Source organism: Cibotium barometz, chromosome 24 (assembly GCF_041138505.1).
Source record: "Cibotium barometz isolate CiBa-2024 chromosome 24, ASM4113850v1, whole genome shotgun sequence".
Lineage (NCBI taxonomy): Eukaryota > Viridiplantae > Streptophyta > Polypodiopsida > Cyatheales > Cibotiaceae > Cibotium > Cibotium barometz.
In genome coordinates, this window is record NC_141069.1 from 18,154,357 (window position 1) to 18,170,611 (window position 16,255).

Genomic DNA, 16,255 nt, shown 5'->3' on the forward strand with positions numbered 1-16,255 from the left:
GGCATCAGACCCACGAGAGGCACTAGATGGACCCCTCGAATTAGGCACTTCCAAAGGGTTGCCTTGGCTGTCCATTGTCTTTTAAGTTTGCTAAAAGCGGGATGTCCACTTTGATTCACTATCATTAACCCTTTCAAGGGGCTTGTGTCTTCCTCGCAGGGCATTAGACCCACGAGAGGCACTAGATGGACCCCTCGAATTAGGCACTTCCAAAGGGTTGCCTTGGCTGTCCATTGTGTTTTAAGTTTGCTAAAAGCGGGATGTCCAGTACACAGGTTCGTTTCCCCACTAAGAAGAAGGAAACAACCGTGGCTCTGATACCAATGAAACCGATCCCATCAAGGGGGGAGACTCCGTTGGGCACCCACACGCTTAATAGCACAACTTTAAAACCACAAATTTGAAATGGACAACTTAATACAACTTGAAATTGAAATGAAATGGAAAGATAGACACCAGCACTAGGGCCGGAACGGGCCGACCCCCCCTCAATATATGATATATTTATTGGGAGTATTTAACAAATACAATGCTCCATGGGTTCCAAGAACCAGATGATGTCCATGTACATATGAAAAGAGTACCAAACAAATATGCTCAAAGTCGACGTTTGAAGTAGATACTTGAAGCAGAACGACCACTAGCGTGGTCCAGTCTCTATGGTCCTGTGCTTTCACTGGACCCCGCGGAGAGCGCCTCACTGGTGTTCCGAGACCACGCACAAACAGGCGCTCTCGTACTAACGCCTGGCTCTCCCGATCTCAGCACCTTTGGACCGAGGTTCTCCAATAGAGCTTGGACTACCCGGCACTCAACGGGTGTTGGCCGTATAGGGAGTCGAGAATCCCTTATCAGATTTAACACAAAATACTTTGCTTAAATCTGAAATTCACTTACTTGTGGATGGCAGATAAAAGACCAATACCCGTGGTATTTGTGTAGAAGATGTAGCCACCCAGTAGATGTGAAGTCCTCTTGTAGTCGCCAGTGGAGAAGATGTGCAACCTTGTTGAGATGGCACAGCCGCCTTGTAGATAAACTTAGTGTAGCCACCAGGGTAAGTACAACCGCAGAAAGGGCACAGCCGCCTGCTGAGAGAGAGGAAACACCCACTAGCAAGAGAGGAGTTTTTTGGCTGCTGCGTGGAGGAAAGAAGGCATGGAAGAACTCAAGCACAGTCGCCTGAGAGCAATGTTCTGCTGACTGGAAAACAGGCTTACAGCCACAGTCGCCTGTAAGAGCATGCGTAGCCTGGAGAGGTGCAGCCGTTGGCTAGGGGTCGCCTGCAGTCTCTGGAGGTATAGCCGCCTGTAGAAGAACATGCGCAGCTAGCAGTGGCATAAACAGCAGTCAGTAGAAAAGCATGCGCAGCCAGCAGTAGCTTAAACAGTCGCCAGTGGAAAAGCATGCGCAGCCACTCTAGCCTGTGGAGTCGCCAGCAATGATGGAGAAGGAAGCATGCGCAACCGGCTGAGCCGCCTGGGAGCAGAAGCGTAGGAGATGGTCGCCGATTCTTGATCTTCACGAAGATGGTGGAAGCGGGTAGCCGGGTTGTTCTACGCCGAAGGTGAAAGCCCTTTTTTATAAAAATTAAGGTGGAGTTAACACTACAGTGATTTCCACGCTTGCATGTGGGTGACCAGTGTGGGTAGGTGACCATGCCCACCCCCCCACACTTAAGTGGGGCTCCCCACCTTGGCCCCTAAGTGGGTGCCCACTTTTCAATGAATGTGAACATTTAACCTTATAAAACAAAAGGTTAGAAATAAAATATTAAAACAACATGTGCGATATACTTACCACCTGTTCACATGCACCAAAACTCGTCAGAAAACAGAGCAGACTTCACGACTCACTGGCAGGCGTCCCCGCTCAGTAAGTAACACGTCAAGCAGGCAAACACAAAAATACATGTCATGCGAAAACAGTTTCAAACATGCAAATCATGTGTGCATGTGCAAATAGTAACATGGACATATCTCCCGTTCATGGAGAAGTACAAAATATTTGTCGGCACAAAACTGGCACGACGTAAAACATAAAAACTTGGTCTTCCTATGGAGTGACAGTCTCATATGTAAGACACAGTTCCAGGCACGAGTTTCCCTATGGTGTGACAGTCCCATAGGCAGAACACGGCACGAATACTGGCTCTTCCATGGCGTGACAATCCCATGGGTCGCGAACACAGTCCAGGTCATACACGGGTGGCACCAGTCTGGCTCCCATCCATACGACACCATTTTGCTAACACACGGGTGGCACCAGTCTGGCTCCCGTCCATGTCAGCACAATACTGGCCTCTTCACATGCGACACCGGCCTGGCCTCAAGTGAACGAGACGCAAAAACTGGAGATGGACCAAATGGTCGGCCAATTGGTGACACATACCATAGCTCCCAGTCATGCCCATGTTGGGTACACCCGTCATGGAATGAAAGACAGAGCCTCTGCCAAAGTAACCAGGATGAGAAGTACTGAAAGGGTTTCCATGGATAGGTGGGGAAAAAGAAGAAGAAGAATTGGGGTATGGCTGAAATTTTGGGTGGATGGGACCCGAATGTTGAGGCTTAGCTTTCTCCTCAGACCCCTGTCTCCGTGGTTTGGAATCAGCTTTGAAGTTTCGTGGAAAACGTGAGTCCTTTGCGAGTTCCATTAATCCCTCCATCAAACTCTGAATCTTTGCTTCATAGGTGGCATCATCATCTTCAGTTCTGGCATATCGGAAGGTATTTCTTGCTCACTTTCCTCGTCTTCATCTAAGTAGTAGTCGTCCTCTTCTGAAGATAAATCCTTCATCTCCGCACTAGTTCCAGCCATATATTAAATGTGTCGACCACAGGTTCGCCCTCTTGAAAAAGTTGACAATGTATTCCGGCAATGGAACCTTGAAACCGGCCTTCAGCAACTTGACGGGCGGTGAACACACTTAATCACACTTTAATCACTTTATGAACTGGAATAATAAATTTGGAAGAAAAAGAAAATATTCAAGTGGAGCTAGAGTGCTCCTGCACAAAAGACCAATTGGCCCCAAAGCGTGGCACCCCCGCAGGTATTTATTTCTAGCTCAAAGTCGGCGTAGCCCTTGCACAACTCCCGAGAAGATTCCTCCTTGATCCACGAGGAGGAGATCTCCTTCAATCTTTCACCCAAGATGTGTTGTGTAATACAAGGGCCTTGGTCCCTTATTTATACAAGTTTGGGGGAAAAAACTATGCTTTTCCCCCTTAGAAAAATGTACTAGAAGAGCTTTTCTCAAAAAGACTATTGAAAAGCTCTTCTTTTTTTTTTCTCTCTCTTTTTTCTTTTTTCAAGAAAGAAAATACATGGCGCTTGGGCGTTTTCGAAAAGAAAAGAAATCCACGTAGCTTTTTCTCTTTTTCGCCGTTTGTTGCCCGGCGTTTCTCTTCGACGCTTTTCTTTGCGTTTTTGGCTGTCTGTCGTCTTCGTGTTTAGTTGCTGCCTGGCGCCCATGCTTTTGCTTGCTGTATGGCGCTTTGCTGCTGCTGCCCATGTTATATGCGCCTGCCTGTGTGGCAGCCAGCCGCCAGCGCCTCAGCCAAGACTTTGCTTCTCTCTCTCTCTCGCACTTGGGTGCAGTACGGCTGCAGCGCCTCTGCCATAGCCACCTCAGCTCCTGAGCAGCAGCCAGCCACGTGTGCGGTACAGCCTATGCAGCCAGCCGTACTTGCACACGTGTCAGCTACCACGTGGCAGTGCCACGTAAGTTGTTAACTGTGCTGTCCCAAAAGATGCTGCCCCTGCAATAGGATAAGAAAAGAACACATGCATATGAACATGCACACACACACACCAAACATGCATCCACACACGTGTACAAACTTACACATGCATTTACAGGTAAACATGATTAGTGAATGCTAAACAGGTTTAAAACATGATTACAATGCTTAAGATAAAAAGGTAAAATACTCAGTCATTTAACACTTCCTCTCTCTCTCTCTCTCTCTCTCTCTCTCTCTCTCTCTCTCTACACCATGGCTGTCTACCACCCACCATAGCCTGTGCGCGCATCGTGATTAACCAACAACGATTGTTGTCAAAGCCATTGGCACCCAAACCTGCATGCACAACATCGACGCCTTTGTTTTTCTTCGGTGCCTCGTCTGTTGCTTTTGCAATGCAACCATTCTGTCGCAAGGTTGGCGGAGCTTGTGATAGAGCCGCCGGTTGGGCTGAGGTGGGTTGAGTGGACTGCTCCACTGATTGGATGGACAGGGGGAGGGCAAAGACCCTGGTTGAGAGGCCTCTCCTCTGGACAGAGCTACGCCCATGTTTCCACTTTTTGACTGCCATTGAGATGTTTTTTCTCTTCTCAGCTTCAATCCCTGGCTCATTGCCTATTGCGCCTCCTCTTCTTTGTGCTGCTCGTTTGCCGCTGCGCTTGCCTAGCCTCCGTCGCTCTGGGCATCGTCGCATTTAAGCCTCCATCTGTGTGAGTGCAGCTGGTTCACATCGTTACTTAACCAGCTCTAGCTCGACTGTCCACTAGTCGCACAAATTGGGGCTCCCTGCAGAGTTGATGGACCTACGTGATTCATCCATCATGGAATCAAGCAAGAGTACCTACAACACGGCTAGATTCAACGGCACTGGCTTCCCCACAGGGCAAACGAAGATGCAACTACTACTTATGAGGGACGGGCTGTGGAACATTGTCAAGGGAGTAGACAAGAACCCTGGATCCGAGGAAGGTGTAGAAAAGATTCGTCTTTGGGAGGGCCAAAATGACCGGGCGACTGCTCTCATTGGGCTGAGCCTTGTCGACAGTCTTATACATCATCATGATCTCAAAAAGTTTGCAAAGGAGGCATGGGAAAAAATGGAAAGCTTATTTGGAAATAAAATTGTGAATTCAAAAGTTGTTAGAAGTCATCTCCTGTCTATTTGTATACACCAGGGCCTCTGTTGTGGGTGTGCCCGCCCGTATATCATTTTTCCACACTCCCTGTATTTTTTCCCTATTTTTCCCATTTTTTTCTAGTGGCTGGAGGGCTGCCAGTTGATGCCAGGAGCACTCTGAAGCTGGCCGACTGCATCTGTATCAGTCGTGGGCTGTAGGAGTGCTGGCCGACTTGTTCTGTCCAGGCGTGGGGCATCATATGCTGGCCGACTGCTATATTCAGCAGTCGTGGAATTTTGTCCAGTCGTGGGCCTCTTTTAGAGCTGGCCGACTGCTCTCATGGGCTTGTATATATTGCCCCCCATCCTCCTCCACTTTCTCATTCAGTATCTTCGGGATCTTGTGTATAGAGAAGAGTTTACACACATCTCTCTGTGTTTCTTGTGCTGATTATTTTCTGCAGTCTACTTGCTCTTGTCTACCCAAGTTTGGATATCATTTCCGCTGCATATTCTGACATGGTATCAGAGCCCTAGGCTCTAGGAGATCTTGGGCGTTTTTCTGAGCAAGAGGGGGAGCAACAGGTTGCTGATCGGTGGACTGTTTCGGGCTGAACGGGAAGTGAAGGTGCAAGAGGAAGGCGGGCAGAGGGGCTGGACAGCCACTTGCATATTTTCTGATTTTCAGATTTTTTCCCACCCACCCACCCTTTCAAGTTACTCTCCGAGATGGCGGATTTACTCGAGATGGCTGAGAAGCACGTGAAGATTCCGACTCTCCCCACGTTCCCAGTGGATCGGCAATTGGACGGGTCCAATTATGGCATCTGGAAGGTCATGATGGAGTCAGTTCTGGAGTCATATGATCTTGCTGATTTTATTATCAAAGGGGTGCCAAGGCCGGAAGCCGAGGAAGGGGAGGTTTTATCGACGAGGAAGGACCGAGAGGCACAGGCACAAATGTGGGACCGTGTCAACGCCAGGGTCCGGTCGTTTATATTCCTCAATTGCACACCACAAGTGATCAACCATGTGAAGCACATGACGCTGGCGAGAGGCATATGGGAGCACTTGGCTTCTTTGTACAACAGGGTGTCACCTATGAAGCGGATATCCTTGGAAGTGCAGATGCGGGTTATGAACCCTGCAAAGTCTTCGACGATGCGGGAACACATTAACAAGCTGCAGACCCTTCAGCAGGAAGTCCTTCAAGTTGGGAAAGAGATATCATCTGAAGATATGGCCATCACGTTACTTTCCCACTTGCCTGGTCAGTATTCCGCTTTCTATTCCTCGTTGATCACTAGTGGCAGGCTCAGCACCATTACTTGGGAGGAGCTTGTGCCAATGGTCCTGGACCAGGAGGAACGTTTCACGAACCCTCCTCATGGCGGAGGTTCGGAGGCCTTAACTGGCCAACGGTCGAAAGGCCGTAATACCAACAAGGGCAAAGGGAAGGCTTCACCAGATAAGTCTTCCTGACCCAGAATGAGAGAAGCTGAAGGCCGAAAGATCGTGTAATGATTGTGGCGAGAAAGGCCACTACTGGAGGAAGTGCCCTAAGCGGACAGGGAAGAGTGCTGATTCATCAGCCTCAGCTGCGAAGACTCCGGCATTTGTGCACTTGGAGATGGTGGACTCCGATGATTCATCGTCTTCAAGCGAGGAGGCAGTTGGCTTCACCGCAAAGGATACTCGGGAATGGATTCTCGACAGTGGTGCTTCCAGGCACATGACTCCATCCCGTGACTTCTTCCTGGATCTGAAACGGCAGTCAGGTCGTATCTTTATTGGCGATAACTCCACTATTCCGATTCATAGTGAGGGCTTTCATCTTTTGTCAGTGCATGAGGTATGCAAGACTGGCTTTCGGGTGGAATTTGAGGAGCATTCTGTTGCTCTAAGGGACCGTGAGACAGGCAAAGTTGTTTGGGAAGGCGGTGTGGAGAACGGCATCTACAAGCTCTCTGCACTCTCCTCACAGACAGGCTCTCAGGTCGGAGATTTGTGGCACTTTCGTTTTGGCCACTTAAATGTGGATGCTTTGCGGCGCGCCTTCCGGGACCAGATGGTGGTTGGCTTGCCAGATGTTGGTAGTAGGCAAGGACGCTGCAGTTCTTGCATACGTGGTAAGCAGCACAGGGAATCCTTTCCGAAGCAGGCTTCCAGGCGGGCTTCGAAACCTTTGGAGTTGATTCACACTGACTTGTGTGGACCACAACAGATACCATCCTTGGGAGGATCTCTCTACTTCATGCTGCTTGTTGATGATTGTACCAGATTCACGTGGGTCTACTTTCTTTCACAGAAGGACCAGGCTTTTGCTCGGTTCAAGGATTGGCACGTGATGGTGGAGAAAGAGTCTGGATTTCAGGTCAAGACTCTCAGGGCTGACAAAGGAGGGGAATTCTCCTCGACTGTATTCTTTCGGTTTTGTGCAGATCATGGCATCAAGAGGGAATTGGCCAATACCGGATCGCCTTCGGAGAATGGAGTTGTTGAACGTAAGAACAGGACTGTGGTGGAGATGGCGAGGACCATGCTGGAGCATCGAGATCTTCCTCGTCCACTTTGGGGTGAGGCTGTGGCGACAGTTGTCCATACCATTAACCGCTCTCCGACGACTTCTGTACCCCATATGACTCCATTTGAGGCATATTTTGGCAGGAAACCCGATGTCTCGCACTTCCGTGTCTTTGGGAGTGACGCGTATGTACATATTCCGAAGAAGCAGAGGGGGAAGCTTGACTCCAAGTCCCGCAAGCTGGTATTTGTGGGGTATAACTCTCTTTCCAAGGGATACAGGTTGTATGATCCAGAGAGGAACGAGATTGTTGTCAGCCGGGATGTGGTCTTTGATGAGCATGTTCCAGCATCCACTGTCGAGGAGCCGCCACTTCTTGGAGATCCAGAGTCTGATGATGATTCCCAGTCTACCACTCCAGTTGATCCACCTCAGTCATCACTCACAGGAGGTTGAGCCCGCAGCTGGAGTTGAGCCTCCGCAACCACAGGAGGCTCCACGATCTGTTCGAGTACCTAGGTGGTTGATGGACACCCTTCGGGAGTCGGGTGTCACGGAGCGACCCTCCGAGTGGACCACAGAGGACGGCCCTCGAAGATCACATCGAGTTCGAGATAAAAGCAACACGGCGGAGCTTCTTCAGGTGAACTATGCTCTTATGTCTCGTATCATGCGGGATAAAGAGCCCACTTCCGTAAAGGAAGCCCTTTGACAGGATACTTGGAGGGAAGCCATGCAGGTGGAACTTGACGCCATCGAGAAGAACAACACTTGGGAGTTGGTACCGAGGCCGTCGAAGCGGTCAGTCATTGGTGTCAAATGGGTCTTTAAGACCAAGTACGCGGCTGATGGGTCGGTGGACAAACACAAAGCCAGGCTCGTGGCTAAGGGTTATGCTCAGCGGCCAGGCATCGACTACGAGGATACCTTTGCACCGACAGCGCGGATGACCACGATTCGGACCGTTCTTGCCCTTGCTTCTTCTCAGAGGTGGCCCGTGTACCAGATGGATGTAAAATCGGCGTTCCTTAATGGTGACCTGCAGGAGGAGGTGTACGTTGAGCAGCCTCCAGGCTTTATTGTTCCAGGATCGGAAGGGATGGTTTACAGGTTACGTAAGGCCTTGTATGGTCTTAAGCAGGCTCCGCGGGCTTGGAATCAGAAGATTGATTCCTTCTTTATTCGGACTGGATTCCAGAGATCGGTTGCAGATCCGAACCTGTATCTCTTTCGGGAACGCGGCATGGTCACACTCATCATCCTTTATGTGGATGATCTCATTCTCACCGGCGGTCATGTGGAGCACATTGGAGTGACGAAGGCTGCATTGTCAAAGGAGTTTGAGATGACCGACTTAGGCTTACTCCACTTCTTCTTGGGATTGGAGATCTGGCAGACCCAGAGGGGGTTTTCCGTCTCTCAGCAGCGGTATGTTCATGAGTTGCTTGAGGCCTTTGGGATGGAGAACTGCAAGCCTATTACTTCGCCGATGGACCCAAACACAAAGTTAACCGTTACAGATCCTTGTGAGCCAGTTGATGCCTCGCAGTACCGGAAGGTGGTTGGTTCATTGATCTGGTTGCTGAACACCAGATTGGACTTGAGCTTCTCCGTGGGGCTGTTGAGCTCTTTTATGCAGACGCCCTTGAAGACTCATTGGGACGCAGGATTGCGGATCTTGCGGTATCTGCAGAGTACGAAGGATCTGGGACTCTTTTACACAGGAGGGAATGGAGTCAAGCTCCACGGTTGGAGTGACTCAGATTGGGGAGGAGATCCAGACACGAGGAGATCTACTTCAGGATACACTTTTACCCTCGGCTCAGGAGCGGTTTCTTGGAGCAGCAAGAAGCAGCCAACTATTGCCCTTTCTTTGACAGAGGCAGAGTATCGGGCTGCTTGTGGTGCTGCTTGTGAGGTTGTATGGCTGCGGAGGCTGCTAGGCGAGATGGGGTTTCCACAGAGGGAGCCCACAGTCATCGAGTGTGATAACCAGAGTTGTATAGCTATTGCTCGGAACCCGGTTTTCCATGCCCGGACCAAGCATATAGAGATACAGTATCACTTTGTTCGTGAGAAGATCTTGGCGGGTGACATCTTGCTACTTTATTGTTCGACGGAGGACAATGCGGCGGACCTCTTCACGAAGTCTCTACCTCAGGCTACGCTCAGGCGGCACTCCAGCTCCCTGGGGTTGGTTACACAGCCAGGAGTTGAGAGGGGGTGTTAGAAGTCATCTCCTGTCTATTTGTATACACCAGGGCCTCTGTTGTGGGTGTGCCCGCCCGTATATCATTTTTCCACACCTCGTATTTTTTCCCTATTTTTCCTATTTTTTTCTAGTGGCTGGAGGGCTGCCAGTTGATGCCAGGAGCACTCTGAAGCTGGCCAACTGCATCTGTATCAGTCGTGGGCTGTAGGAGTGCTGGCCGACTTGTTCTGTCCAGGCGTGGGGCATCAGATGCTGGCCGACTGCTATATTCAGTAGTCGTGGGATTTTGTCCAGTCGTGGGCCTCTTTTAGAGCTGGCCGACTGCTCTCATGGGCTTGTATATATTGCCCCCCATCCTCCTCCACTTTCTCATTCAGTATCTTCGGGATCTTGTGTATAGAGAAGAGTTTACACACATCTCTCTGTGTTTCTTGTGCTGATTATTTTCTGCAGTCTACTTGCTCTTGTCTACCCAAGTTTGGATATCATTTCCGCTGCATATTCTGACAAAAGTATTCTTGAAGCAAAAATTCTTTGATTTAAAGGTGAATGAAAGTGATGACCTTAGTGAACATTTAGGCAATTTCGGGTTTGCCACTCAACAACTCTCCAGTCTCGGGGTTTTTATTGAAGATGATGACAAAATTGCCGTGCTCCTCAAGAGGATACAAAAGGTATAAAGTTTCTCTCAAATCCTAATTGTCCTACAACATCTTATGCAAACATAGTAGCAATATTCATTGAAGAAAATAGAAGACTCAAGGAGTAGGGTGATAGTAGCAGCGTTGATCTGGATAGAGATGTGCTAAGCAAATGGAAAGACAAGAAAGTCATTACTGCAAAAGATTACTACAAAAGACTTGGACACAAGGAAGCTCAAAGCTCAATGCTTCAAGAAGATGGAATAGGAACAGGAGACGCATCATGCACACCTAGCAGTTGAAGAAAATGAAGAAGAACATGCAGATCAAGAGATAGCAGCCACCGTAGAAGTGTTGGATATTCAGAGTCTCTGTGTGAACCATCCCTTAGAATAGTTAGAGTGCTTAGGTATGAACAACCTATTAAGGCTAGATATTGTGTGTCCATGTAACAAGCAATGATGTCATAACACTTGCCAAGTGTCATTGCCCTGTCAGTGCGACTAACTCAAAAGATAAGGCTTCGAAGCCTATAAAACAGCGTTGCAACTTGCACTCATTCGTATACTGTGTACACATCTAATCAAGCTTTATTGAATACTTTGTGTGTGTGTGTGTGTGTGTGTGTGTGCACACCATGAAGAGCTTCATCCTTCATAGTCTCTTGGTGTGCAAGCTCCCATGCATAGTAGTTAGGGGGTTGTTTGAAACGGGTTTCGTAAAAGTTTCAAACGGGTTTCGTAAAATCAGCCCAAAGTTTCCTACAAGTTTCTTACCTACAGGTGTTTGCATGTACAAAATTTCAAATATATATTGTATAAAATATGTAAAAATAACACTAAATGTATAGAATACATGGAAACATCAATTTGAAGCCTACAATCTTTGAATCACAAATAACAAAAACCATATAATCATCCTTCATCAATGTCAAATGATCATGATTCATAGACCATGGTCCACTGTCCATGATCCATGATCCAATCATCCATCATTCCATGCCACAAAAAAAAAACATACATGACACTACATAAAAAACTTTATCAAACGAGTCTCATAGACTTCGACGTTAGATTTGGGGCAAAAAAAATGTCAAAAAATTTGCTTGAAAAAAATGCGTTTCCTACAAGGAAAGGTTTCCAAGTTTCTTTCCCTGAAGGAAACACGTTTCCTAACTACTATGCTCCCATGGTTCACCATTTTCAACGAAGGGTATTAGAGCCAGTCATGCTGTTGTTCGCGATGTGGTGGCCACTGCCCATCAATGTGGAGAGTTGTCATCTATTAGAATCCGGTTGATTGCACAATGCTATGCCCTTGTGAAAGCTGTCCCCTGTCAACATTGGCATCGCTCCACCATCCTGAGCTGCGTTTGCCCGCCATCTCTGTCATTGGGTCTGGCCACTCGCGCAATCAGTCAGGTTGGCTTGAGTGAGTGGCTCTGATGGCTGGGCAGACTAGGGGGACGGGGCTGAGCCGTTGTTGGCCCTTGCCTGTGCCTTGTCAGAATGACGTTTCACAAGCATTGCCGACTATGACTCCAACCCCGTCCACTTCTGTGCACACCAGGCGCCCTGGCCCTTGCTCCTCTGCTCCATCCTGCTGTGCTTACGTGCACTTCCGCTGTCACCGCCTGTGCACCTCTGCCTGTCTTCTCTAGCCGTCGCCACCTGAGCAATGTCTTCTCCGTGCTCATTGTCGAGTGGCCTCTGCTTCATCATTGTGGCGCTCCTGACATTAATGCCAGTAATGCCAGTCCGGGACTTTCTCAGACGCCACAGAGATGTACTGCCATGGGAGGTTGACATTGCTGCTCTATTACATCATTCAGGAGGAGGATGAGAGAGAGAGAGAGAGAGAGAGAGAGAGAGAGAGGCTTATTGCTGATTGCTTTTGCTTGCATGTCAATTTTGCAGTATTCATTGCCGATGCCTAAAAGTGGACGGCAGGGTGTGCTGGAAAACCCAATCTTGAGAGAAGACCAGCTGCCTCAAAAAATGCTGCACCCAAAGAAGAAGGTTTCGCTTCCAGTAAGTTCTCATCATCCAGAACAGAGTAGTTTTGCCTTCAGTAAGTTCTATATTCAAGACTCTTTTTTTGACAAGTTTTTAGTAATACGTTTGCTCCTGCTTTGGCTACGTTCAGGATGTTTCTACAAGTTCTGAAATTTTTGCACTGAAAAGTGGGGGGAAAGGAAAGTTGCAGCCTCCAATTCGTGAAGCTCTTGCTGTTTTTAGTGGGAAGAGAAACCCAAATGATTGCCGTTCCAAACAAAGGCGTTAATAACTGGCTTTATAGTACCTGTTATGAGCAGAAGTGAATGCTTTCCTCCTGAGAATACAATGTGTGAAGCCGGTTATAAGAAGCATGTACATGTCTGGAATTTCACATTCGACATTTTCATTTGGTTTCAGCTTGTCTATTCAAGTGAGTCTGTATGTCAAGAGATCTGTAATACTTACGTGCAATGCCTATCAAACAATGCAATGATGATCTCAACATATTGCATCCCTTTATATGTTCTTACTGTCACAAGGTTTCCTGTTGATGAACCTTTATGCCTTGACAAGGTTACCCCATGATGTTCAGTACATACGCAGCTGACTATTGTCTTTGAGTGCCTTTTTTTATTCCTTCATTGTGGTCTTTAAGAACGTGTACTAACTTGAAGAGGGCTGTTTAGATTGTTTGTTGTTTCTAGTTGAATAAATGCTGGGTGAATTATATTTTGCTTCATCTTTCACTTGAATGTTTGCCATTCTAGCTTAGGGCAACTTCTAACTCAATTGGTGCAGTTTCCATCTTGATCTGTGTTGATACTTCCACAGTGCTGTTTGTGTTGAGACAATCACTTCTGAGTCGCTACTAGAGCATTTATCAAAGCCTTATATATAATTATGTGCTTCTATTAATCTCTTTGCAATACTCTGATTACCTGTCGCTACTAGAGCATTTATCAAAGCCTTATAATTATGTGCTTCTATTAGTCTCTTTGCAATACTCTGATTACCTGTTTTTGCAACCTATCCATAGGAAGATCTTTTGAAGGCTTGCCAACTAACAAGAGCGAGGAGAGTCTCCCAGGAAACTACAGCCACTTATTGTCCGAGAGTTTGGATTGAGATGTAATTTGTGGTGCATATGTGACCTGATATAAAGAGCAAGCAAAGCATGGCTTCACTCACTTGTTCTAGTGATTTAAGTAACCACACATTTTATTATTACTATTATTGGGGTTACTACAAGGAATGAGATCTTCAATGAAAGATAAAATTGAGTTTGCTACTTTTTGGGGAGGTATTTTTCCTTGTTCCATCAGAGGTGGTCTTTTTTTTAAATTGAATAAGTTATAGGGTAAATTGAACCTATCTTTTCCTAGGCGTACTGCTTTAAATGTACTGAAAATCAAGAGAATACACTTTGACATTGTGTGTTTTGGGGGTGGGGGGAGGGGGGGGGGGGGGAGCTGGGTGTGTCTGTCTGTCTTATAGGGGTCAATATACTTTCTACCATGGCTAAGGTCCTTTGAACCATTAGTGTTCATAGATAATGAGTTTATAGCCTTCACAATAGGTGTATTCACTATTGTCTTATGGGGCTCAATATACTTTCTACCATGGCTAAGGTCCTTTGAACCATTAGCTTTCATAGATAATGAGTTTATAGCCTTCACAATAGGTGTATTTACATGATGTTTCTTTTACAAGTTTCTTGTCTTGCATGCTATGATTCTACCTTGTACATTTTGTCCATGTTAAGGCACACCTACTAAAGCCTAAGAGTCAAACAAAATCAATATGCTATTGCAGGTATATTATAGTTGTGTGGGTTACTTTTGTGACTTTTTAGCAATATTACATTGACCTCTACTTTTATAATTTTTTGAAGAAGCCTAGCACTATTTGTATTTGCAGTTGCACTACTCTAATAAATAATAGAAATCGAAACTTCGGTTTATGTTTGAAGTTTTAAGCATTTGAGGTTCAAATCTAGTTTTTCCACCCTCCACAGGAGTGCATGTTCGCACTTTTAGAAGCAGATTTTTTATGATGAAGGTAATGCTCCCCACTTCAATACATAATTTGAACTAAAGTTTTATATGAAATGGATTGAGAGTAGAGAAAATGCAATGTACTGTAAAAATATAATTGGGTGTAATTGAGGTTATTGGATGTAAGGTCCTAGTAATAGGCAATCCAAAAGGATAAACTAGATTATTGAGATAGAAGTGTAGAAAGGAAAATTTGTATCCTCTCTAATCCACAAAATTTAGACAAAATCTTAGCTAAACTCTTCCCGTTACACATGCACCTTGATGGAAAGATTACATACTATTTGCGTGACTACAAAAGAAGATTTGGGTGTATTTCTGAAGAAAAAGACTAATCTTTTGGGATCTTAAAGAGTGGTTAGCAATGGATAATAACAAGGCTAAAACATTTTAGAATAGGCCGAGGAGGAGAATTCACGTTTGATGAGCACTTGAATTTTTGCAAAGAGCAAGGCATTAAGCAACAACCTACCATTGGCTTGTACATAGCAATAAAATGGTGTGTTGTTGTGCAAAAGTAACAAAATTCTCAAAATAGTATGTTTAACGAAAGAGGTCTATTTAGATGCTTTTAGATTTGTAGCAAATAAGCTTGTGTGTGCAGCATCACCTGAAGAGGGAGAAAAGGCAAATTTCTGGCCAGCTTTGGGGTTTGTGAGGAGTGGTTCGAAGCCTAGATATGGGAGCTCCAAAGCTTGCAAAGGTTTAGCAAGTGCATTGGCTAGTATGTGGGAAATAGAAAGGCATCGAAGATCACTAGGGTTGCTTGCAAAAATAAGCACATGAAGAAGGGCTGTAAACAGGCGTCAGTTCTGCATCAAGGTGGCCTTCTATTTCCAACAATTCTCAAATAGGAGGGTTTGTTCACATATGAGGCAAGTATACTTGTCATGATTTGGGTAGGACAAATGGCATGATGCTAGAAGCGTTACTCATAAAATAATTTCCATGAGTATTCATAATTTGGGCATTGATTCCAACCTTATAAAACTACCTAATAAGCTTTAAATTCTCAAAGCCCAATATAATTATAAATTCATGGGATATCTCCAAGCCTTGGGGAAAATTAGGGTCTTGACCAAGACAATGTAAGCCTAAGAAAGTCAGAAAGAGAAGCTCGAGCCCACTAATTTGGTCTTGGTGCTTGGCCTTCAACAAAAGTATGTCTAATTTTATTTTAAGTCTTTGAAGAGCTCACACAATAGGTTATTTATACAGGGCCCTACCCCTCAAATAGGATTTGAAATTATATAAATCCTAATTTCACACCACTCTTTACTGCCCCTAGCTAAGTAGTGACTTTGGCAATATGCCTTGAGAACAATTCTTCTAATTACAAATTTTGCCCGAGAGAATCCCAAACTGACACACTCACATAAACCTTGATTTAATATGAACAAGGAGGGAACTTAATAGTCGAAAATCCCTAGTATTTCTCAAATTATTTTGATAAGCAAGGGTAAGACGATAAGGGTCACCTTACAAACTCCCCCACAAAAAGAAATCGAGCTGTCCTCAACTCGCAAAGGAAGGAAAGTTTCGGCGGATTTCATCAAGATGCTCCTGAGTCAAATCTTCCTCAAGATAAATTTCCATTGAATTAAAGCTTCACGGATGACTCTATTTCATAATGTCCTTTCTTGATTATCCAAAATCCTTTCACATTCAATGGGAAAGTTGGCTTGCTTCTCAAGTGTAATGATTTCATTATCTAAAATATGCAACTTATTAGGAACATAATCTGACATGAAATACATTGTGGATTGTGAGTTGAGGGGGTAGAAGTAGTTCATAAGCTATAGGGTCCACAATATCTATTTGCTAATTTCATGAATTTCCGTAGTGCTAAATCACTTTTCTTGGGTCGGATTCTGAGAAAAACGTTAATTGTTTTGTCAAACTTGGGCTGCCTTTAAATTGTCTCGAATGACCTTGTCTTTCCATCTCATCTAGCATTAGTT

General features: G+C 45.8%; 1 protein-coding gene across 1 annotated transcript in view; it reads left to right on the top strand.

Moving 5' to 3' along the window:
* LOC147624969 (RNA-binding NOB1-like protein) overlaps positions 1-12,836 on the top strand; it is a 38,065-nt gene extending 25,229 nt beyond the window's left edge. The window contains exons 4-5 of the mRNA XM_086818196.1: positions 12,160-12,273; positions 12,389-12,836. Of these exons, the coding sequence (XP_086674322.1) occupies positions 12,160-12,273; positions 12,389-12,526 (252 nt within the window). The 3' untranslated portion in view covers positions 12,527-12,836. The remainder of the gene's footprint in view (positions 1-12,159; positions 12,274-12,388) is intronic.
* The last annotated feature ends 3,419 nt before the right edge of the window (positions 12,837-16,255 follow it).